Source organism: Pteronotus mesoamericanus, unplaced genomic scaffold (assembly GCF_021234165.1).
Source record: "Pteronotus mesoamericanus isolate MK-2021 breed Mesoamerican mustached bat unplaced genomic scaffold, CSHL_Meso_final contig_657, whole genome shotgun sequence".
Taxonomy (NCBI): domain Eukaryota; kingdom Metazoa; phylum Chordata; class Mammalia; order Chiroptera; family Mormoopidae; genus Pteronotus; species Pteronotus mesoamericanus.
Window position 1 is genome coordinate 14,129,781 of NW_026555229.1, and position 22,361 is coordinate 14,152,141.

At 46.8% G+C, this 22,361-nt stretch overlaps 1 protein-coding gene across 1 annotated transcript in view; it reads right to left on the reverse strand.

The window, feature by feature from the left end:
* Positions 1-22,361, reverse strand: part of NRAP (nebulin related anchoring protein) — a 64,655-nt gene that overhangs the window by 15,719 nt on the left and 26,575 nt on the right. Inside the window, exons 19-32 of the mRNA XM_054581548.1 lie at positions 20,590-20,787; positions 19,938-20,042; positions 17,488-17,586; positions 16,222-16,326; positions 15,008-15,115; positions 13,705-14,016; positions 12,433-12,537; positions 9,618-9,716; positions 7,973-8,077; positions 7,156-7,263; positions 6,510-6,623; positions 4,657-4,854; positions 3,165-3,269; positions 1,773-1,871 (exon numbers count right to left, since the gene is read on the reverse strand). Of these exons, the coding sequence (XP_054437523.1) occupies positions 1,773-1,871; positions 3,165-3,269; positions 4,657-4,854; positions 6,510-6,623; positions 7,156-7,263; positions 7,973-8,077; positions 9,618-9,716; positions 12,433-12,537; positions 13,705-14,016; positions 15,008-15,115; positions 16,222-16,326; positions 17,488-17,586; positions 19,938-20,042; positions 20,590-20,787 (1,860 nt within the window). The remainder of the gene's footprint in view (positions 1-1,772; positions 1,872-3,164; positions 3,270-4,656; positions 4,855-6,509; positions 6,624-7,155; positions 7,264-7,972; positions 8,078-9,617; positions 9,717-12,432; positions 12,538-13,704; positions 14,017-15,007; positions 15,116-16,221; positions 16,327-17,487; positions 17,587-19,937; positions 20,043-20,589; positions 20,788-22,361) is intronic.

The following is a 22,361-nucleotide window of genomic DNA, read 5'->3' on the forward strand; positions in this document are numbered from 1 at the left end:
TCAATGAAGAGTCTTTCATGAGTCAAACTGAGTGATATAAAAGGAATATGTAAGAAATTGCAAGTTGCTTTTGATAAGGCTCAGGACGTGTTACCCCCAAACACAGCACTTTGGCACATTGAATATTTTGAGCTGAAGGAATTTGAGAAATGCAGGTGCTAGAAGGACTCCCTCTGACTGTTCCCCTGAAGCCAGAGATAAGACCCTCCAGGGGGGTGCCCACCCTATACCTGAGGAAGGGAGGGTCCTTATCTCTGACAACAAGGGACAAAGGGACTCAGGACAAGAGAGGAACCTCAGCAGAGAGGCCTCACTAAGTTTTCCCCACTTTCCTACACTAAGCTTATACGCCTGTCCTTTTCCTCAAACCTAGCCTAAAAACGCTCAGGTTTAACCATTTCTTCAGGTCTTCATTTCCTTGCAAAGGCTCCTCTATCAGGTGAAACTTATATTAAATAAACGTTTAGGTTTTTTTCTTGTTAATCTGTCTTTTGTTCCAGAGCCCTAGCCCAGACCCTAAAATGGGGAAAGAAGATATTTTTTCCTCCCCTATACTTTGCTCAATAGCAGTCTGAGGGAAGAAAAACACATTTGGGAATACTAACAAGGTTCTTCCCCTTGTAGACACTTTCCTTGAGGACTCAGCATAAAACGACAGGAAAACCTGGGAAAGTTAGGCTGCGTAAGGGGAGTTTCCAAATCCTAATCTGTATCCTTTACTAAAGCCTCGGATCCCCCCAGGGGTGAAATCGCTGGTACTACCCTGAGTGGCCTCAGCCAGAACAAAAACATTTATTCACGTGATTAGAAATGGGTCTGTAGCTGCTGTGTTCTCTGAGCCCAGAGACCTTCATAGGAGGGTTTTTGTTTTTTATTTTTTTTGACCCCATAACACCCAGCTCACAAATCAAGCAAGAAAGGTTCACTAGAAATTTAAAATGGATATCATTATACAAGCCCTTAGGATGTTTCCATCCCAAGCTACTATTTCTTACTTTGAGACTTGGGGTGAGAATGAGAATTAATATTCTCAATAACCAAATTTCATTGACTTCTAAAAGTTAGAGTCAGAGGAAGAATCTTAAATACTAAAGAGGATGCAACATTTAATTCTCTGTGAAGCTCACTTTCTGTTTCAAACTTGTCAGACAGCCACTAAGAAGAGATAGAACTGGAAAGGTGATTTTGTGGAATGAGATTCCTTCCCTTGCACCCCCCTCTGATAGATATTAAAGTGTAAATTGGCTAACCGATGACTGAGAAGAGGAGGCAGAAATTTGAGAAGCCTGACAAACAATACACTCCAGAACCCTCCTTGGCTACCCACAAACCCTCCCTATATTAACCATCAGAATAACAATATAAAAGCGGTGAGCCAATATTTGCGGAGACAGAACAAATGAATGACAGACCCGTACTTCTCAAACGTTCCTGTGCGTTTGTTAGGTGGGTCTGGGGCGGGGCCTGAGGCTCAGCATTTCTAACAAGTTCCGGGGGTGCCGATGCTGCTTCCTGGTCTGTGACTGCACTTGGGGGCAGGTAGACAGACTTAGCTGGATTTCCACCTGGGCCTGCCTACCTTCTGGGAAACATCAAGGCTCTGTATAAAGACATTCTTGTCCCCTAAACCTCCACGCATCGCCCAGGCTTTCCACACACCCCCCCGCCCCCCCCCCCCCCCGCGGAACCCACACACATTCACACATGTTTTTAACAATCTAGTGGTTTTTTAAAAGCCCATTCCTTCCAAAGCCATTGGGAAGAGAGTTTACCTCATTCGTGATCTGGTTGCTGAGTTTTGCATGAAGGAGGCTGGGAGTGTCTGTCACAGACGTGTACTTGAACGACTGGGGAGGCTGACGGTATTTACTCTGAGTTCACACACAAGAAGGAATAAGAAGGCTCGGTAAGAGATAAAGCCAGAGGAGAACCAGCTCTTGAAACACTAGTTAAAAAACCTCCTTTTGCAAAGGCCAGTAGCCTGTCACCTAGAGTCTAGTCCGTCACCTGCTCTTACGACCTCAGAACTCAATGGGATGAAGAAGCAGAGAGGAGCACAGGACAGACTGGCTCAGATGCTTAACAGCGGGAAAGGGAGAGCTACTCCTTTGCCATGAATGCGAATGTGACTACTTGAAATTCAAGTTGTGAAAACACAACTTTTGCTCACTACAGATCCAGGGTTCCTCAGCTTTGGGAGTGTACTAGAGACACCTGCGCAGCTTCAACTATGTATGCGTATGCCTGCACCCACCCCTGGAGATCGGGACTCAGGAAGTCATCTGTGGACCCGAGGCTCTGGATTTTTTTGAAGTTCCCCCAGAGGATTTGAATGCGCCATAAGGTTTAGAAACCATTCACTTTAGAGATTGCACTTGAAAAGCAAATCACAAAGTTAAATCTAAACTTTGGTGGGTTGTACTTGCCCAGAGATCCTATGTGGCATCAAGCCGCCAGCCCATCTGAGGCACCCAGCCTGGCCACGGACCACCCTCACTTCCAGTGCCTTCCATTATGCCCTCCTGTCCTTGACCTACCAGGAAGGGAAGTCCTAGAGCCCCCTCAAGGGCGAGCAATGTTTCTCAGGACTCAAAGAGCTTAAATTCTCCACTTCTGTATTTTTACCAAGAAATTATTACCCAGCTTAGAGTTATTATTTCATATACAGCAGCCAGAGAAGCACAGTCCTTAAATTAGTACTGATCCTCACAAAACACAAACGAGGTATGAATATCCCCATTTGGCTGATTGAAAAGCTGAGGCTCAGAGAGGGCAGGTGACTGGCTTGAAGTCACACAGCAAATGAGCGCCGGCCTGGAATTTCGGCCTCCATTTGCTGGTCTCCAAAGCCTACCCTCTTTATATTGTACCACAGGGCCAGTCTTCAAAAGGACAAAAAATACATCTTATGAGTCAGTGAATAATTCCTGTATGCCAATAGAGGAATTGACTTGATATCTGCAAAGCTGTCTGAAATGCCATTCAGCCTAAATAGCGAATCCAGTGAGAAGAGAGGCCGGGCAAGAGGCTACCAGCCGGGCACCGGTGTTAACAGTGTAACATGTCACTCCTTTTCACAGTAAAAAACAAACTGATGGTTATGCAACAACCTTTACTGTGGAAACAGCCTCGCCACCCCTCCCCCGCCATCCAGCCCCGGTTACCTCACTGATGAGTTCAGATGCTCTTTTCCTCCCTTCAATCTCTAACGTGCCTGGAATGACACAGGCAACACCTCGCATGAAGTTCAGGTCCGACCGGTACAGATTCTGCAAGGAACACCACTAGGAATCAGAAAAGCCAAACTTGCAGAAAAGGGAGAAAAGAGGAGCCAGAAGACCCACAGAAGGACAGCTTCGTCGCTAGAACTCAAGGCCAGGCCCGTCCCTCCAGATGTCTCGTACTCAGAAATGCACTCAGCAAAGTCTCATTAGGGACAAAACTGTACGTCAGAAGAAAATTCTGCTGTCACTTGCCTCCAGCTGTTAGAGGGACGCTGGGCAGGTTTTTATTTGAATGCGGCGTATCAAAAAATAAACGCTGGAGCGGACTGTGGTTAGAAAGTCTCTTGTCTTGGGGCAAATGTGGAAATGGTTTAATAGGTCTTTTAAAACAAAAACCAGCAGCAGAGGGTGGCATTAATGAACCATGGGTTAAGAAAGAATAAATGAATCCAGAATCACCTGGCAAAGGCCTGTCTGAGTCTGCGTGGGCGGGGATGCGTGTGCATACCTGAATGATTTGGGCTGACAGTTTAAAGGGTCCCCAAGTTCACTCCCCTTGAGCCACCGAGGTACCCCTGGGAGCTCGCGCTGCCTTCAAATCACCATCACAGGGAGCTGTGGGGCCAGCGAGGGCTCTGCTCAGGTTCCTGACAGTTGATGTCACTCAGTAAACGCTGTACACAGGCTTAAAGTCTGAGCAGGCGACAGACACCTAGATCTGAGGGCTGCTCGCCTCGCAGGCACTGCCAAACCAGGACGCCAGGTTGTGGCCGCGGTTTCTTTTCTGACACAGACCCATTACTTGCAAACTTGCAGTACGAAAACCCAGCAAGCTGGGAAGTAAGGTAAGTACCAAACAGGCTGCAGCTGCCTGTTGGGATGAGACATCCTGCATCTCTCTGGGAGCGAAGAAATCCTCAATGCCCCTCACCCTCCGGGGCCTGCCTGCTTCGGAAAACAGAGGTGTGAGCTAGGAAGGCACACCCAGACTTGGGACCTCCTTCTCATTTAGAGCTATGGGATCTTGGGCAAGCCATTCGACTTCTTCAAGAGTCACTATCACTTCCTCTCTAAGATGGGGACAAAGGGTATTAGTAGAGGGTCATTCTGAGGTTTAAATGAGCGAGGGCATGAAAACACAATGCTCAGATTCAGCAGAAGCACTCAATACATGATTGTTGTTAACAGATCTGTGCAGTTGTGCTTACAAAGCGCTAGGCGGGAACACTGGGGTGGTGTTTCAGAAGAAACCCCAGGTTTCAGATTCCTCTTCTCCTGAGCGCACCTCCCCCCACCCCCGCCACACACACACACACACACACACACACACACACACACACACAACGAGCCAACAGGAGCTGGCAGGTTACTTACTGCCTCATGGTCAAATGGAAGGGGAAAGAGCCCTGAGCCAGACTCCGGGTCTCCTTACCTCGCTCTGCAACTTGTGAGCTGTCTTGGCACAGCGGAGCCTCAGGTCTTCCGCCAAGGAAGTGTGCTGGGGGAGGGGGCGTCTGTAGTCCTGGTCGCTGGCCAGGCTCTGAGCCTTCTTGGCATGCACCAGGGTCACCATGTCCAATGGCAGATGGAACTGCGCCTTGGAGTGTTCGAAGCCTTTCTTGTAATTCACCTAGAGGGGCAGACAGATCAACAGCAGCTATTTCAAAGCCACCATTTGCCTCAGGAGCATCCTGGACAGCAACTGCCATGTTGCTGTCCCAAGTAACCCCGCGGGATGTTTTTTGGCAGGGCCAGGGATCCTTTCTTTGGGGATAGGACTCACCCACAGGCCCTAACTCTCACCACCCCCAGCTCCTGGAGGTCACTCCTTTGGATGACAAAGACCCATGTTTCCCCCAGTTAAGGAAAACACAGAAGTTCAAAGAACAGATAAAATGTCAATGATTTTCTTGCTCAGCACTGGCTCTTCCCGTTTTGCAGAGGCAAGAGGACGCATGGCTAACCTGGGCCCTCCCACCACAGTCCCTTCCCTTCACCCTCTCAAGTTCAGGCTCTAGGCACCAGGGAGTTTCCTCTCACGCTAGCTTCTGAAGAGCTTCGTCAAAGCTTTCCTAGTCAAGGCTTTCCTAGGAAACCTGGGAGCCAGGCGCAGGGGGTGGATGCTTGGAAAGTCGGGTCTGACAGATGGGTGTTCCCAAGAGTCCAACGTACATCCCAAGGGAGAAAGTGGGGCCCATTTGCAGACCACAAGCTCCACTGCGGTCCTAGAGAAGCTGTCTGCAGGTCTGTGAGGCTCACTCCAGGCTTCTTGGGAGTCCGATACATAACTGCCACCTCTTCCTCCTCTATCCTTCCCACGGCCTTCCCAAAGCTCCAGCTGCTCCTGCCTGGCCTGCGAGCCGCACCTCTACTAATCCTCCCCAGCCCTACCGAAAGCCAAGGACAATTCCCATTCACCTCATAATCTTAGGTCAGCACTCCAGGACGGAAAGGGGAAAACAATGTTAGAAATGGGGACACGGAGGCAGAGAATATGTGAAATGGGGGAAAGAGGGTGAGATGTGAGCTGGCTCCCCACCCTGGATCTGCCCCTTTCCAGCCCATCTGAGGCAAGGAGCTGAGCCGCTCAGACTCTAGGGCTCCTTATCAGTAAACCCAGGATGAGTGAACAGATGAAGTCCCTAGAGATAGTATGACGGTTAAATGAGGTACTGCAAGTAAACGTGTTTTGTCCTCTGTAGCATGTTGTCACATATTACACGGTACACACAAGTGTGAGCACCCAGAGGGGTGAAATCAAGGGTTGCAATCTGAGACGCCTCCAGGAGCCAGAGAGGCAGCAAAAAGCAGTGAAGGAGGAACTGGGGGAGGAGAGGGTGGCTGCAAGACCAGGAGAGCACAGATCCCTTCGAATGGAACTCCCCATGATCAGTGCCAACTGTTGCTTTGAGGACTCCAGGTCCAGCTTCTGGCGAGAAGTCTAAGACTTTTTTCTTTATGAAACTCTCTATGTTTAAAGGCTTGCAATTAACTCACTCTGCAAACCAAATAAAACACCTCCACAATCCAAATCCAGACTCCGGGTCCCTTTTCATGGCCATTGGCCAAAATCATAGAACACCCAGCCTGGAAGGGAGTAAGGGGTCAGCTAGCCCAACCTCTCACTGATGGAAGAAGCAGCTGGAATCCAGAGGGGCCAAGGGACCTGACCATGCCACAGAGACAGTTCGGACAGAGCCAGTACCCACAACCAGGACAGTCGACATCAGCTGGCTCTGCATGGTGGGGGGCGGGGGCAGCTCTGTTGCGTGTTCTCCCACTTACTTCGCTCTGCAGCGAGCTGGCATACACTGAATGCGCAAGGCTGATATCATCTTCCAAGCTCCGGGAGCCGAGCATCTGCCCTTTCATTCTCTCAAATGCCTCTTTGTATTTGTACTAAAGGGAAAGAGAACAGGAGAGAGGAACAGCTCGGGGACACGGGACACGGAATGGAAGAGGTGGGTATTGGGCGAACATGTTTTGTTCTTTTGACAGTAACTGGGTGAGTTAAAAGAAATGCGTGGGAGTCATCAAAAGGCCTATTCTTTCATATGCAAGACTCCCAATGACTAAAGGGCTGGGGTATGAAATGGCAGGATGAGTGAGCTCTTGGGCGGCCCACGCTGGAGGAAGGTGGGTGCATTGTTAGCAGTCTCTTCACATGGACTTGCTTTAGGAAAACGCTTGGCGGAGGGTGTATTTCATCTGCCCAGGGTCCGTATTTACAAAGCATCTGGCTTTGTACCCCAGCAAGGGCATTTTTTGTTGTCTGTTCTTTCTCACTGGTTGTTACCTGATAGCCCTAACGCAGTCAGTTGGGAGAGGACAGGAGATTATCCGCAGGCAAAAAAAGGCATGGGTTAGGGGCAGAAGGCACAAACATTGGTTAGGATTAAATACTGTCACAGTAATGGAGTTTGAAGCTCACGTCGCTGATGATTTCACCGGACGCCTTTGCTGCCTGGAATGGAATGGCATCCAATCTCAGTTTATATCCACCGTCTCGAAGTTTGCTCCAGGATTCTTTATACCGTGTCTGTGGGGAAGATGTGCACACATACAGACCGTCATGTGACCTAGTGGTTTTCCAAACTCCCATTACCAAAATGGGAATCTGGTTTGTTGTGGGTTTTTCCTCCCAGTTGGGGGTCAGAGATCATTGGGGCTTAGCAAACACAACCAAAGAGCTGGATCCTGCCGCCTGCCCACCCTTGGAGGGGGGAGCCATGGGTGGGGGAGGTGGTTAAAAGGCAAGAGCTTTGAAGTCAGACAGGCCGAGATTTCTCTGAGCAGCAAGCTGATTGCAAGGAGGCATGAGGCTGTATGGGCATGGCCCTTGATGCAGGATAAGGAGAACTCAGGTGTCTCTATCCAAGAAGGGGTAAGGGGGGCGAATAGAGGAGATGAAGGCCCCCATTCTCTCCTTGCCACAGCCGCTGGATAGATGCACCTATATCCGGATACCCATGCCCCAGCCTCAGAGTACAGATGCTCTTTGCACTAAGGCATTTTTCCTAGTCTCCTCCTTGTAAGTGAGCTTGACGCTGCTGCAGGACCAGCGACATAATTTGCAAGGCCCAGTGCAAATGAAAATGTGCGTTCCCATGTGCAAAAATATCGCACATTTCAAGACAGAGATGGCAGAACATCAAACCAAGCAGGGCTCTTCTGGGCACAGGATGCCGTGCATCTGCGTAGGTCCCCTGGGTCCCATAATTAAAACCTGTGCCCTCCACCCGCCTCACCTCGCTGATATTCATGGCATTCAGCTTGGCCAGCAGGACTTCAGGTAGGTCAGCAGTCTGCGTGTAGTGATGCTTTATGTTTTCTCCTTGTTCCCTGTATAGCCTCTGTGGGTGGAGAGAGGTTTTGCACTAAACCCAGAAGCCTCCCCCAAGCAGCCAACAGCCGCGTTAAATGCCAAGAGACGAGGGTGCTGCAGCCGCCACCTCCCCATAGACGCGGGATCACCAGTGCCCTGCCTCCGTCTAGATTTCACAGCCAGCGCCTCCTTCTCTCCCAAGTTCTACATCCCTGCTCAGGGTGTGACAGGCTGAAGCGTTCCCCTGGGTTAACACCTCACTTGCAGCACACTGCTGAGAGGGGCGGCAAATGAGAAATGAGGTCTAGTAACATCGGTAATTTTGTTATTATGGGCTAGGAGACGGCATCGAAATTCAGGAGGTGTGAGAGACAATGGCGCTGGCACAGGGGAGGTTCCCCTGGACTGAGTTCAGTCCTCATTCCTTCTCCCATCTCCAGGTTTCTTGTTCCAATAACTGTCTCCTGGGTGGGTCTGAGACACTCTTCACCCAGAATCCTGATTTGGGCTTACAATATTCTGGTACTGAGCATGGAGTTAGCATCAGCCACCAGAAAAAGTTCCTAAATGGGGCTTTTTTCCATCCCAAATCTCATTCGATGTGTCCAGCTTTCTATGTATCACAGCACTGCCCCCTAGAGTTGGTTAGAGTAAGGAAGAAGAACATATTGGTTTTCTTTGTACAGAAGTCCTTGTTTCTCAGAATTCAATTTGATTCTGATGGGCTGATCCTCAAGACACGATAAATTCCTAATCCCATAAGTTTGTAAATCATCCCAGAAAACATCACGACAGGTGCTGAGACCACTTCAGAGTGTCTGTCGAATAAGGCACAACCTGAATAATTTGCTCAATTGGGAAACAAGGGAGAGAAATTTGAAACCCCTCCCTCCGAGGTTTGTAAATTTTCCTTGTGGCAAGTTGAATGACTCGAAGACATTTAAAAGGTGTATCTGCCCTGCACAGAGGTCTCTGAGCCTCTCTCAGTATAATTAGCCAAACAAGGCTGATTCATGCTTTTTAGGACTTCATTATTCAAATTAGTCTCTAATGAACCCTTTATACTGAGAGAACAAAAGGCCAAATCTTGATTCACGTTAAATTGAGAATATGGGAAATGGCCTGATAGTCTAATGTACATACATCAGGCCCAAATCATTTTCAAAGCCTTTGGGTAATTCCAAGAGGAAGAATTCCTGCCCTCAGGCCCCAAGGAGCCCTGGGCACGGCTTTAGTTTTCCAATTACCGAGAATTTCACCCAAAAATTCCAGTTCTGAAAACAATGTTTTAAAATAAAAGGAGCGGGGGAAAGCCCCACCACAGACAAATCTGTGAGACATGCAAATCAGAAGAAATGAGGGCATGGGGCAGTGGGGTGGCGGAGCCCCAGTTGGCTTCTGCATCCTAATGAGGAAGCACCCCACTAAGGTGAGCCTCAGCAAAGGACAAGAAGCTCCTTCATCCTTAGAACAACAGAAGGAGCAAGCCAAGAACCCCTCGGCTTCAATCGCAGTGTTGAAAGAAGCGCCCACTCGTACAGTCATAATGTATAGACATTATCGCTTACATCCACTGCTTGGGTATAACTAATTCTGGCCTGGACCATCTCCGGAGTGTCTTTAATACTGGTAAACTTCAAAGCATCTGGATGCTGACGGTACTTCTTCTGTTGAGCAGAAAAAGATCAAAGCTGTGAATTTTGTGCTGCTCTTTCATGCCATTTGAAAGAGAAAATCATAGGTTGCTCGAGATTAGAGTGAATTTGTGAACATAATTATTATTCAGCTTCCTCCATCTTTATATCCTCGGTGACTTCAGGTTAATATTTGTTTCCATTTAAGAATAACCTCATGTCAATTAACATTAAAGTATTTCTACCTGGTGCAAAGAAAACATCTCAAAATTAGGTTATGCCAGTAAAATACTATGGGATACACACTTAGGAGAGGGTTGGTTTTTTTTAAAAAAAACTAGACTTCAAATACCATCTCACAGTTGTTTACATATCTTAGTTTAGGTCTCCCAAGCACGAAAGAACATTCATAGTTACATTTATCAACCGAAGCTTTCTATTTTCTTTCCACAAAGGACTTGGCAGAGATTATCGCCATCAAAACTCTTGCATTTAACATTTAGTGATCATACACTAATCACTTGAACCCAGTTAAGTTAACATACACAGTTAATTCTTTAAAATGTTACAATAACAAGAAAAAGTATGAAGTTATTGTAAGGAGTCATCATACAGTTTCAAAGACACTGAGACAACAACAAAAAATTACCAAAACTTCAAATGCCAGTAAAGACCTATAAACCCAATTTTGACTCTAAAAATCATGCTTAAATTAATTCCTGTTTGTTTTTTCAATCAAAGCACATTTCCAGGAGGCGAGAATGGCGGCCACCTTCATGGAATTATGAAGGGTCCCTTTTCTCAAAACGATTATTTTATAAACACTTCCTCATTTACCAAGTTGGATTTTTGTATCCTGGCTTGTCTTAAGAAGACACAGCTCAATATGTATCACCTGTTTTTGTAAATAAAGTTTTATTGGAACGCAGCCACGCTCAGTCATTTCTGTACTGTCTGTGGCTGTTTTCAAGCTACAATGGTAGAGTTGAGTAGTTGTGGCAGAAACAGTGTGGCCCATAAAGCCAAAAATATTTACTATCGGGTCCTTTACAAAAAAGGTTTGCTGACAGATGCTTTAATTGACAGGTGTGTGTGTATTTGTGGCTCTTTTGATAGAACCTCACATTCTGCCTGAAAATTAAGAGGTCAGCCCAATTTGGCACTAAAGTAACTGGAAGCATGCCAAACTGAGTGAGAGGAGATGCTTGGGAAAAGTTGCTAAAAGATGTCGTGACTTACTGAAGTTTGAGGACTTGCATGAAGCATAGAAGGCAAGTGAATTTGTTGAGTAAGTTTGCAAAATGAGGTGGAAAATTAAGACCACTGCGGGATTAATAGTTCCAGAAAGATCTCTTAGCTGCCAGACTTAAATGCATGAAGGCATCATCTTGAAGTCTAATTACGTGTCTAATGGTCTTCAATCTTTGTGTCTTTTTATGAGTGGGCCCCATATTGAGAGCTTGGGACCCTGATCCCTCCTCTTTGTTCCTGTAAGTTTCCCACTTGCATCCTCCTAACCCTGCCTTTCTTTAATTAGACTGAGCACCCAGGGTCTTCTGGACCTTGAATGTGGACTAACGTTCCTAAAAATTGGAATCACTTTTGAAATCAGCTCTGTGATGTGTCAGGTAACCAGAACACTCTGCTACGTCAGTCAAAGAGCAATACTGAATAAGTATATTTGAAAAGCCAACATAGGTGTCTTTCTATTTTAACTATATATGCAGTCGGTCTCCTCCTGAGACCCAAACAAGGTCCCAGGCATCTCATTGCCAAGGTTGAAGCCCTCCAGGTCTATGGCCGTTTGGTCCCCCTCCCCATGAAAAGTCCAGGAGGACCAGGTTACTCTGAAAGCAATTAAACAAATGCTCGCTTGCCTTCTGAGCAATCCCTGTCCAGACAGACATGAACAGGGGTGAACTGGGGTTGTCTGAGGGAGTGCAGGCTTTCTGTGAGCATGAGCCAAGGACAGCTGCTGGTATGTCCAGTCTAGTGGGTCCCCACCTTTCAGCAATGTCTGGAGGTATTTTTAGTTGTCACAACTGGGCAGCAGGTGCTACTGGCATCTAGTGGGTAGAGGCCAGGGATGCTGCCAAACATCCTACAAGGCCCAGGGAGGCCCCCACCACAAAGATGATTGAAATGTCAATAGTACCGAGACAGAGAAACCCTGATCTGTCCAGTGGGGCGGTCCTAAGATATAAGGAAATGCCCCTTTTCATAAAGCTGGAATGCCCTCAGGTCCAATTAGGGTGGCTACAAGGAGACAGGAGTGAGAGTTAAATAGAAGAGATACCCCCCAACAAGAGAGAACCCTGTCACGTGTTTGACACCATATGAATATTCAGAAACTGTTTACATTGTGTCAGGAAGAAAGGGAGAAAATGTGCAAAAAAACTCACAAAAGGGCATCCTGGGAGCAATAAATGTGTCTTTTCATCATTTCTCCCGTGTTGCTTCATTAAAAAGGTAAGTTAGTGGGTAGCAATTGAGCCCCCGTTTGATTGTCATTACTATTCATAATATCATTTGTCACCCACTTTGTTTTTGCCGGAGCTCTGTGGGCCCCTACTGGGGTGTGTTTGGTATGTGGTTTCTCTCTAATTACCAGCCCTAGTCTGGGGTTTGAGGTCTTTCATGTAGCTTTGCCTTTTTCTTTGCTTTTTGAGTGGAAATTATTTTAATTTTATACAGAAATGCCACACGCCTAATGCAGCCAGGCCTGTTGCACGCTGTCAGGAAATCTCACCTCGCTAATGAGTTCTCCTGCCTTCTTCGCCTGCTCCACATTTAATGACCCGGTGGCGACCCAGCCTGCGCCTTTCATCCACTTCACATCTGCCCTGTATTGGTTCTGACAAAGGAGAAAGAAAAAAAAAAGAAAGAAAAAAAGAAAAAGAAAAGGCAAGCCATTGTTGGTGCGCAGACATTTAAAGGGCTATTAACAGCTCCCAATGTAGCCTCGGTGGCAGCTGAGTCAAATGAGATACCGCTTTTGTCTTAGCCATTCCTGCACCATTGCAGGTAAGGCTTCCAAAGGTAAATTAATTTCCCCTTTAATTGGAGCTGGCCCCGTGGCAGGTGACTTTAGGCCCCACCCAATGCTACTGTGGGTGGAGAGGGAGGGGCTGAATCAACCTTGTCCCTCATTAGGGACTCACGTCTACCTCGGAAAAAGGAGCTTCGGTGTCTGCTTTCCCCGGTTTCTTGTTTAAAATGACATGCAGGGGAGAAGAAAATGAGAATTCACAACAGAGCCCCGGTGGGGAGCTATCTGAGGGAATTTCACAAGACATCCGAGGCTCTCCGTGGAGGCAGTGCCTGCCGCCGCGCCTCACCTCCGTGCTGAGGGAAGGTGGGGGTGGGTTTCTCCTTTCTTTACTTGCCATCGAAGGAGAAGTTTTACTGAAAAGCCATTTAATGGACATGTCTCTAAAACTCGCATATCCCCTATCTATCCTGAAACAGCTGTCCCTGCAAGGGGGCCTACATGGCACCCAGCCCACCCCCTAGGTATCCAGCTGGTGGCCACTGTCCTGCTTTTTCAGTCCACCCACTTTCTTGTACAAGACTCTACTGAAGACGAAAGAAAATAGAACCAGGTGGAGAATACAAGGAAAAGGGGAGAGGGCTCTTGATTTGTGAACTGATCATTCTAAAAATAGGGACTACTAAAGTTGGAATAAGCGTCAGAGATGGACTCCTACAGGAGACCTCAGTTAGACAGGTCACAAATTCATTTTCCCCCAGCAATAAAAAGAAACATGGCAAATGTGTGCAGGTCAGAATTCCAAGAAGAAAAAAATGCAGCTTTATAATTTTCCATTCAGTTGCACAGAATTTAAATGGGCACAATTTGAATAAGAGTTAAACCCTAGGAAGCTAAAATGTTTCCACCTAGGGACCTAGCAAGAGGTACCCCATAAATATAAACTATTGTGTTGAAGGATCTGGGAAACCCTTGCACCAACACTAGCACACACACACACACACGTACAACACACACACACACGGAGCTTACATCGCTCTGTAAACTGTAAGCCTTCTTGGCCCATTCCACCTTCATATCTGTGGGCAGAGCTGTAAAGTGATGGGATGCTGTCTTGTAGCCTATGTCAGTGGCTAAATGCTGCGCCTTGCGGGCGTGCACAAGGTGGACCATGTCCAGGGAGACGTGGCACTGGGACTTGAAGTCCTCGAATCCCTTTTTGTACTCCAGTTCACTCTGCAGCTTGGACATTTGCAGCGAGTGGCTCATTTGCGAGTCCCCCTGGACATCCTTTGCCCCGATGAGCTTCCCTCTGGTCCTCTCATAATCTTCCTTATACTTCACCTAGATGAGAGGAAGAGAGCCAGGGTAGACCAGAATCTCCTTAAAAAAAGGTAACATTTCAAGCCACAGGCACGGAGGTTAAAACAAAGTCATATAACAAGATCCTAATAGTACAGGTGCCATAAACACTTTGCCTCCTTTGAACATTTCATCAAACAGTGAAACTAAATATTACTGCTCATCATTCCTTTTTCATGCCAGCTGCCAAAAGGTCAGAGACACAGATGCTCAGCTATAGAACAGTCTTCTCCTAATTTCCTGGTGAAATTCCATCTTTTGTCTATATTATTTGCCATCACTCTTCCTGGGTTTACTTTTAAGTGCCCCATTGCTTTCCTGAAAATCACTTTAAAGTCCTTTTTTGGTATTAGTGAGAACATTATAAATAAAAAGTGGGCGTGAACTAAAAAAGGGCACATACTATCCAAATACAACTGCTGTTTGAGAGGGGAGCTCAAATTAAAAAACAACTGGGGCACCTAAACATTTAGGGGTAAGGGAAGCCAAAGGGAGCAGGTACTAGGCCAAGAGCAATGAGGATCAGAAGGAAGAATAAATATAGAAACGCTTTAAAAAGTGTAACAGGATACCAGTGCAGTATTTTTAACATTGTCATTGCTGTGGCCATCAGGAGACTTGGGCTCTACTCTGACCTCTGCCAATGACAACAACCCTCTGTCACCATTTATTGATGTCACCATTTATCCGAGCCGGTGCCACTCCAAGTGTACCTGCAGACCAGTTCAGGTTTGTAAAATATTACCCGCTGATATGACAAGGAGCTTGTGTCAGGATGGAAATCAACTGTGTGACCCAGCCACTGTTTAGTTCAGCTGATGTCTAATACATATATATATAAAAAATACATATACAATATAAGTAGGTAATACATATATTATATAATTTATACATAATATATAATGTAGGTAATATATATCCAATGTAAATGGCAGGATTCATGGAGTCATGTACAAGTTGGACGCTGACTCACCTCACTGGCCAGGTCCCTCTTGGCTTTGGCTGTCAGGAAAGCCAAGGAATCAAGACGCAGCTCAAACCCTTTTGCCTTCTGGTTTTCCCAGCTGCTCTTATACAGCTTCTAAGGAGATTTGGGAGAAAAGAGGTCATCCTCATGTGAGAGGGCTCCCCTACTCTCTGCAACGACCTCCCTAGGAGACAAACACCCATTACGTCTTTCCCAGAAACCCCAAGACCACAGAAACCCTGTGACCTGAATACAGCCAGGCCATCTTGTTTCTGCCTTCAGGCCTCTTGATACACATGGCTTCAATCAAAAGAAGCAGAGATTGAACTCCAGAAGCCTTGATAAATACTATGTGTCTTCATGGGAATCTCAGACACACCAAAGGTGGAATAACATGGTACAACATGCAGAGACATTTCTGAAAAGTGCTCTCCAGCTCCGTCCACACACCCCATCCAGCCCAGGGGCTGCCCCAGATGCACTCTCTTCTCTTTCTGCCCCTCAGCCTCTAGTGCCTCTGGATCTTTTCCTCACTTCCCCCATTTCCTGTCCTGCCTCCATCTCCGGATTTTAAGTTTTTTCTTCTGGAAGTCTCCTCTGCCTTTCTGTGTGTAATCAATTCAGCCTCTGTTGCTCCTTCTAAATCTTTCCTTTACCCATTAATCAGCTCAAGAGCCCAAAGCACATTTTGGGGAGCTGAGTCAAAGAGCTAAAGCCCCTCCTTAGAAGACTCAAATGGGGAAGCTGGGACTATGCATATATATGTGGCTAAGAGTGAAGCAACCCTGTGCACGGTCCTCTGAGTGCTTTCTGTCTATTAGCTCATTGAAGCCTCATGACAACCCAGTGAGGAAGGGACAAGTATTACCCTCATTTTACCAACTGGACAGCTGAGAGGAAAGAATTTGCCCAAAGTCACGCACCTAGTAAGTGGCAGAGCAAAGGATCAAACCCAGGCAGTTTGGAGCATGTATCCGAGCTCTTATCTACTGCTCTATGACACTAAGGCTGCTTCCACTCTGACCCCAGGATAACCACTGCCTCCTACCAGTGGCTCAAGGTTGTTCTCCCCATAAAACACTGGTCAGGAACAAGCTCTGCTAGACGAGCTGTTCACAACGACCAGACACCAGTTTGTAATCTGAGTTGACACACCAACATGGCTGGTTTGGTTTGTGGCCCAGGTGCCTACACAGGGAAGCGGAGCCCACACACTGTACCTCGCTGAGATTGGCCGCGTTGGCTCGGGCCTGTAAGAAGAGAGGCTCGTCCTTACTGATGCTGTACTGGTGGAGGGACTGCTCATTTCCCGCCTTGTAGGCCACCTGTTGGGAGAGAGAACTGAGTCAGAGGCCCGTGGCTGGCGGATGAATGGTGTAGCATCACTCATGGGTCTTCATGTCTGCTTGGCTCTTCTGTGACATGCCTGGGACGTCCATTACAAAACTGCCCAGACCAGACAGTGGCCAGCAGGGTACAGTAAATGAGGCTTAAGGCAGGAGAAATGATAGGAAAAGGAGAAGCAGCAGGAAGGAGGGAGGAGTTGAGAGAAGAATGTGACCAGGGAACCAACCTGAAAACCCCTCCAAGGTTTTCGTTCTTAGGTCTTTCCCCTGAGAAGAAATTGGCCTCTCAAGCTGTTCTCACCTACGCTGTCCACAGCCTCAAAACATAACCCACCAGAGAGCTCAAATGAGCAGAGACTCCCCAGGTCGGAAAGCTAGGAAGCACATTCTGCCTCCCGTACCCCCATAATCAATTCTCATGTTTTCCTAGGTTCTAACACCTTGAAAGTGAGCAGCGACCAAAAAGACAACATGAGCAAACATCTCCGCTCTTATTCGTTCTCTGTGCCTTTCCCTCTCACCTCCCAACTTGAGTTTCCAAATGGTAGCTTTCTTCTGACTCCTTATGCTGATAGCATCCTTTCTGGCAGGTGTACCTGGACCTTTAGCAGGGAAAGCTAGGAAGGTCCTGACCAGGTTGTAGCATCTATGGTACCTGCTCTGTGCAGGTCCACAGCAAGTGTTGAACACTGATGTGTAAATAGCGTATGGGGAGTTTCACTGCGCTGGCCCCTATAGCTGAATTCAAGTGGGCACGAAATACATACAACCCACAAGCAAATATCATCATCCTCAAGATAATTCTCAACTGGCTCCAGAAGTAAGGACTCTCTGATGAGAGATAGAAGGAGGGAGAAAGAAGATAGAAAGAACTAGGTAATAATGAAAGCTGAAAGGAATCAAATCAGTTGGCATCTCTCCCCAAAAACCAGGGAGCAACGTGGTATGCGAGGCAGGGAGGTCTGGTGTCCAGTTCCCACAAACAGCCTGGAAGCCTGCGGAAAGCTGGGTCCAGCCTATTTAAAGGATAGTTCTTTGTTGGTTCCTGGATCGTGCCTGGGCAGCACCGGCTGCCATCCCTGGAGGTTCCCAGACCCATGACATAGCAGCTTGGTGGAGAAAGGGCAGCCAAGGACTCACCCCGCTCTGCAGCTCCTGGCTCTTCTTGGCGTGCTCCATCTGAGAGCTGTCAGCCACACTGGTGAACTTCAGTTCATCCACTCTCTGCCTGTAATTTTTCTGTTTCCAAAGAAAAAGGGGCACTGTAGCATTAGGATCATATACACACACACGTACATGCACACACTTTCTGTGGACCAAGCATTTCCTTGCAGGGAATGTTCCAGCTGGCCCTGCAGCTTAAACAGGACCATGCGGACCCAGCACGGCTTGCACTGCTGAGATTGTTTTAGTTGCTATTATTGAATGGGGACTTGACTTTAAAGCCTGTATTTCACCAGGTGCCCTGAAATGTGACCGTTTTATAAATCTATATCTGACCAGGAAAGTAAGGTGTAGGGAACTTAGACTTCACAGTCATGAAGACCGAGGTCCTCCATTGCCTTCCAACTTCATGACCTTGAGCACATCACTTAATCATCAGAACCACCTGTGCTTTGACAGTAAAATGCAGAACAAATAGAAGCTGCCTCAGTCTGGGGGGACGCGGAGGCTTCGATGCCATGCTTTCCATGGGCCAAGCAAGTGGTCGCAACATTAGCCTTCGCCATGGCTCATGGCACCATCATGACTATGGAAGAAGCATATGCTCTAAGGTGGGGAAACAGGGGTAGCCACTGACAGGTGGATTCAATCTTGTGTTCTCTTAGTGTTCCGGGTCACTGAGGTCTTGTCCTCATAGTGTCCCCGTCTCACAGCCACAGAGTAATGAGCAAAATTTCAAAGGTGCTCATTCTGTCCCCCCGCACCCCGTTAAGGGGACTTTCTGCCCTTCCCGGAGGTTAGCTCCTCTGGCTTTTCCATTGGAGTTGCCAAAGTAGACAGGAAAGGGGGGCTTGTTGAAGCAAAAGCTTCATATGGTGGGGAGATCAGAGATGAGCAAAACCCCAGTGCTGTTGGCAAGAGGGTTATAGGTACCAGCTGAACCTCAAAGAGTGACTGGAATATTAAAAACTCCAAATCTCCTCACTTAGGAAAATAAAATTACAGAGCAAATATTTCAGAGACTCTTGCAATTTCCTTCCTACTTCCAGTGTAGTGAGTGGAAAACTTCCCCACATAATTGAAGGAAATCACATTGCCATAATTGTAAATTCCTATTCATCCCAGACTCCACGTTGGTCAAAGTATGTATTGAGGAGCCAAGAATCCACATTGTACAGGGCACAGCAGGAACATTAAAAAAGTGAAGGAGATGATATCTGCATGGCCTTCAAGGAGCTTAACAATTAATAAGTAGGCACAGGAAGCGAGATAGATATGAACATTCCTCTGGCTAAATTCCTTCCTGAGACTGACTGGGGCCCCTTACTGTGACCCCTGTCCAAGATATATGTTGCTTTGGCTACTCCCCTTGTATTTTAGCTGATCTCAAAGAAGCTAAGTAATAGGACCTGTAGGGGGTTATTCTCTTCTCTCTACTTTCCTTATTTATACATTCTAGCCATAAATGTTGGAGAGAAGGATGACTGTAGTAGGGAAATAAGAATACATTACAAAATGTGCTTTGGGGGTGCAACATTGCTTGACAGTCAAGAGCCAAGGCATTGGATTGAACACTTGATACAGATGCCAGCTCTGCTGCTTCCCAGAATGTGACTTTAGGTCTCACTTTCCTTGTACGTAAAATGGGAAATTAATAGGATAATAATAGTGTCCCTCACCTAGGGCTGTTGTGAGCAATAAATGAACAATATGTATGTAATACACTCAAAGTGGTCAATAAATGACAGCAATGACTACATAAATATCAGTCCACAATTGGCAGCTATGACTATCACTATTATTACGATTTGCAAGAGAGATGCTGGCTCAGCCTTGCTGGCCCCGACACAGGAATCCTCTTTGAAGATTACAAACAAAGATCCTGAAATAGTCACGTTTCCAAATGAAATGCCCTTGAAAATTCCTCCTCTGCCTGCCACCAAAGCCATCTTTACTGGGCACAAAGAGATGCAGTCTCAGAGCTAGGGGTAGTCTGCAGGGTAGCCTGTCCAACCTTCATTTGTATGAAAGAGGATGGGAAGAGTTGAATGACTTGCTCAAAGTCCACAGTGAATTTAAGGTAAGGGCATAATGAGAACGCTGACCTCCAAATAACATACTCTAACGTAGAAGTAATCACGTACTCCTACACAACAAACACATGCTCCCTTGTGCTAACTGACTGTGTGTTACAACCCTTCTGGACTATTCTTTTGACGTATCTGCTATTTAAAGTACATTGGTAGGCTTCTTATACAAACCTTCCCCAGGAAGTTTAAGGATGTGGAAGGTTAGTTCAGATGTGCTACAGGTGCAAAATGAAAAAGGACTCCTGTGAGTCCCACCCCAAATAACCCTGGGGGTTGGGGAGGGAGACTCAGAGAAAAAGACTGCTGCTAGAAGCCAAGGTCCTCGGCTCAGGTTACCTCGCTGACCAGCTGTCCAGCCTTCTTGGCCTGTTCCAAATTGAGACTGCCCTCAGTCAGCCACCCCACGCCTTTCATCCATGCCAGATCAGCTTTGTACTGCAGCTGCAAGAGAAAAGCCAAGCTCTAAGAGATGCATGGATAAAGACTGGGCAAAGTTCAGGAGAGTTCGGAAAATCCTTGCTGCCGCGTTTGTCTTCCTAGAAGAACTGCTCCCTACCCTTTTAGAATCCTGCCCAGGTAGGAAGCCATGGAGCCCACCTTGAAACCAGAAGAGAATGTTCTACTTCAGCAAGCAAGCGTTATACCCTAACCAAAAAATGGGCTTTTCAGGCTTCTTGATCAAGGACCTTATCTTCCAACCTGCTAAATTTCCAAGATTTACTTACCATTTTCAACATTTGATTCCTCTTTGCTCATCTTGACCTTCACCATGGCTCTGAGCCCCTGTCCTCCATCCTCCATCCTCCATCCTCCACTGTCTCTGCTAAATCTATCGCCCTATCTCCCCATCCGTCCTCCTTGGGCCTGGTACATCTCCAGCAGTTCTTCCTAGTCCTCTTAGTGATGTAACAGACTCTTCTCAGATTCAAAGTCATGGTATCCCACTGCGTGAGACGCATGGGAGAACCATCAGTGAGTAAGGGCTCACCTCACTCTGTAACCCATAGGCTTTCTTGGCCCACTGAGTTTTCATATCTTCGGGCAGCATCGTGTATTCATGCAGTTTTTTCCTGTAGTCCAGGTCACTGGCCAGAGCTTGAGCCTTCTTAGCATGCCTGATGTTGACCATATCCATGGGGAGATGAAAGTGGGTCTTACTCTCTTCAAAGCCTTTCTTGTATTCAACCTTGAATGGACCAAAACAAGGCCCATTACTTGAAGCCTGTGTTTGCAGGAGTGATGTGAAAACACAGGAAAGAAATCTACATTTTCATGAGCAATTGGCACTCTGGGCAATGGCACCCAAGTGGAGAAAAGTGGGACCCAATTTCTGGCTCTGTAAGTTAGTGGCAGTGCCAGGGAGCTGAGGTTCCATGCTACGTTGTCCCTAGAAGGAATGCCTCCTGCCAATCCTAAACCATTTTACCTGGCTACCCCAGGGGGCAAACACTCTACCCATGGTTTCTATAGAGAATTTAAAAGGCAGAATAACAAAGCTTAGGCTCCAGGACCAGAGTAGCCCGAGTTCAAACCTCACCTGCCCTCTGCCAGCTGGATGATCTCTGGGAAGTTACGTCACCTCTCTAAGGGCTCATTTTTCTCAGGGAACTCTTGTGACAAGTAAACAAAATAGTAGGCAAGAACTGCTTGGTGTAGGGACTGGCATATAGAAAATGCCTGGTAAGTGTTAGCAACGAGGATGGCAATGACAAGGGTGGTGATGATGATGGTGGTGGTGATGATGGTGCTGGTGATGGTGACGATAATGGTAATGGTGGTGGTGATGATGGTCTTGGTGATGATGATGTGGTGGGGAAAGGTACTGAGCTACAGTGAAAGGAGTTTGGTGCCAGTGAGTGAGAGTTCTAGGTTCCAACTCTCTACCTCTCCACCACTGCCACTGATTACTATGTGACCTCAGGCAAGACACATCTTTTTGGCCCTAGATGCTCTAACTGCAAATATGAAATGCCATTTTGTTCTCTATCTAAAGCAAAGCCAAATTTTCAATATCTCTGCATGCTTCACAACTATGCACTTCAAAGGGCTTGTTCTACAGGCACATCCAAAATGGCGACTCAGACGCCAACCCTCTTATTCTAGTCAAGCCATGGCTCCTGAATGACTCACCATGCAATTATATTTGACTGCACCACAGAGCAGTACAAGCTGGCCTCACAGCTTGGGACAGGCAATTGTAAAGCAGAAACCTGATGCTCACATGTCCTTTTTAACTGTTCAGTATTGGCAGGAAAGACCTGATTAGAAATCATGTCTGTGCAGTCTAGCAGAACTCACCTCCCCCATAGGATTTTGGTAATAACATTGCCCATGGTTCGTCTCCCGCCATTAATTAGGGTTGTTTACGAGGAGTGTCATTTTGATTGGTTGAAGCCTGGATGCCCCAGTTCTTTGCTAAATAATTTGAATATCATGTATTCTTGTGATCACAGGATTCATCTAGGACATCACCGCAATAAACAGGATGCTTACTGTCTAACCCTCCTGGTGGAATTAAGCTCCATTAGGGAGGAACCTATTATTCTTACGGCCCCAATGTCTCACAGGATCTTGCCAATAATAGTTGTTTGGTAAATGTCTGTAGAATGAATAAATGTGGCCCAACACCTTTGTACCTTCCCAGGGAGATGCGGGTCACCCTTAGAGGATGCACTACTCAACTATTTTAAAAGGCATAGTATGCTTTAGCAAAATAAAGAAATGGAACAAACTTCTCATGCAAGCCAGGAAAGAAATCGT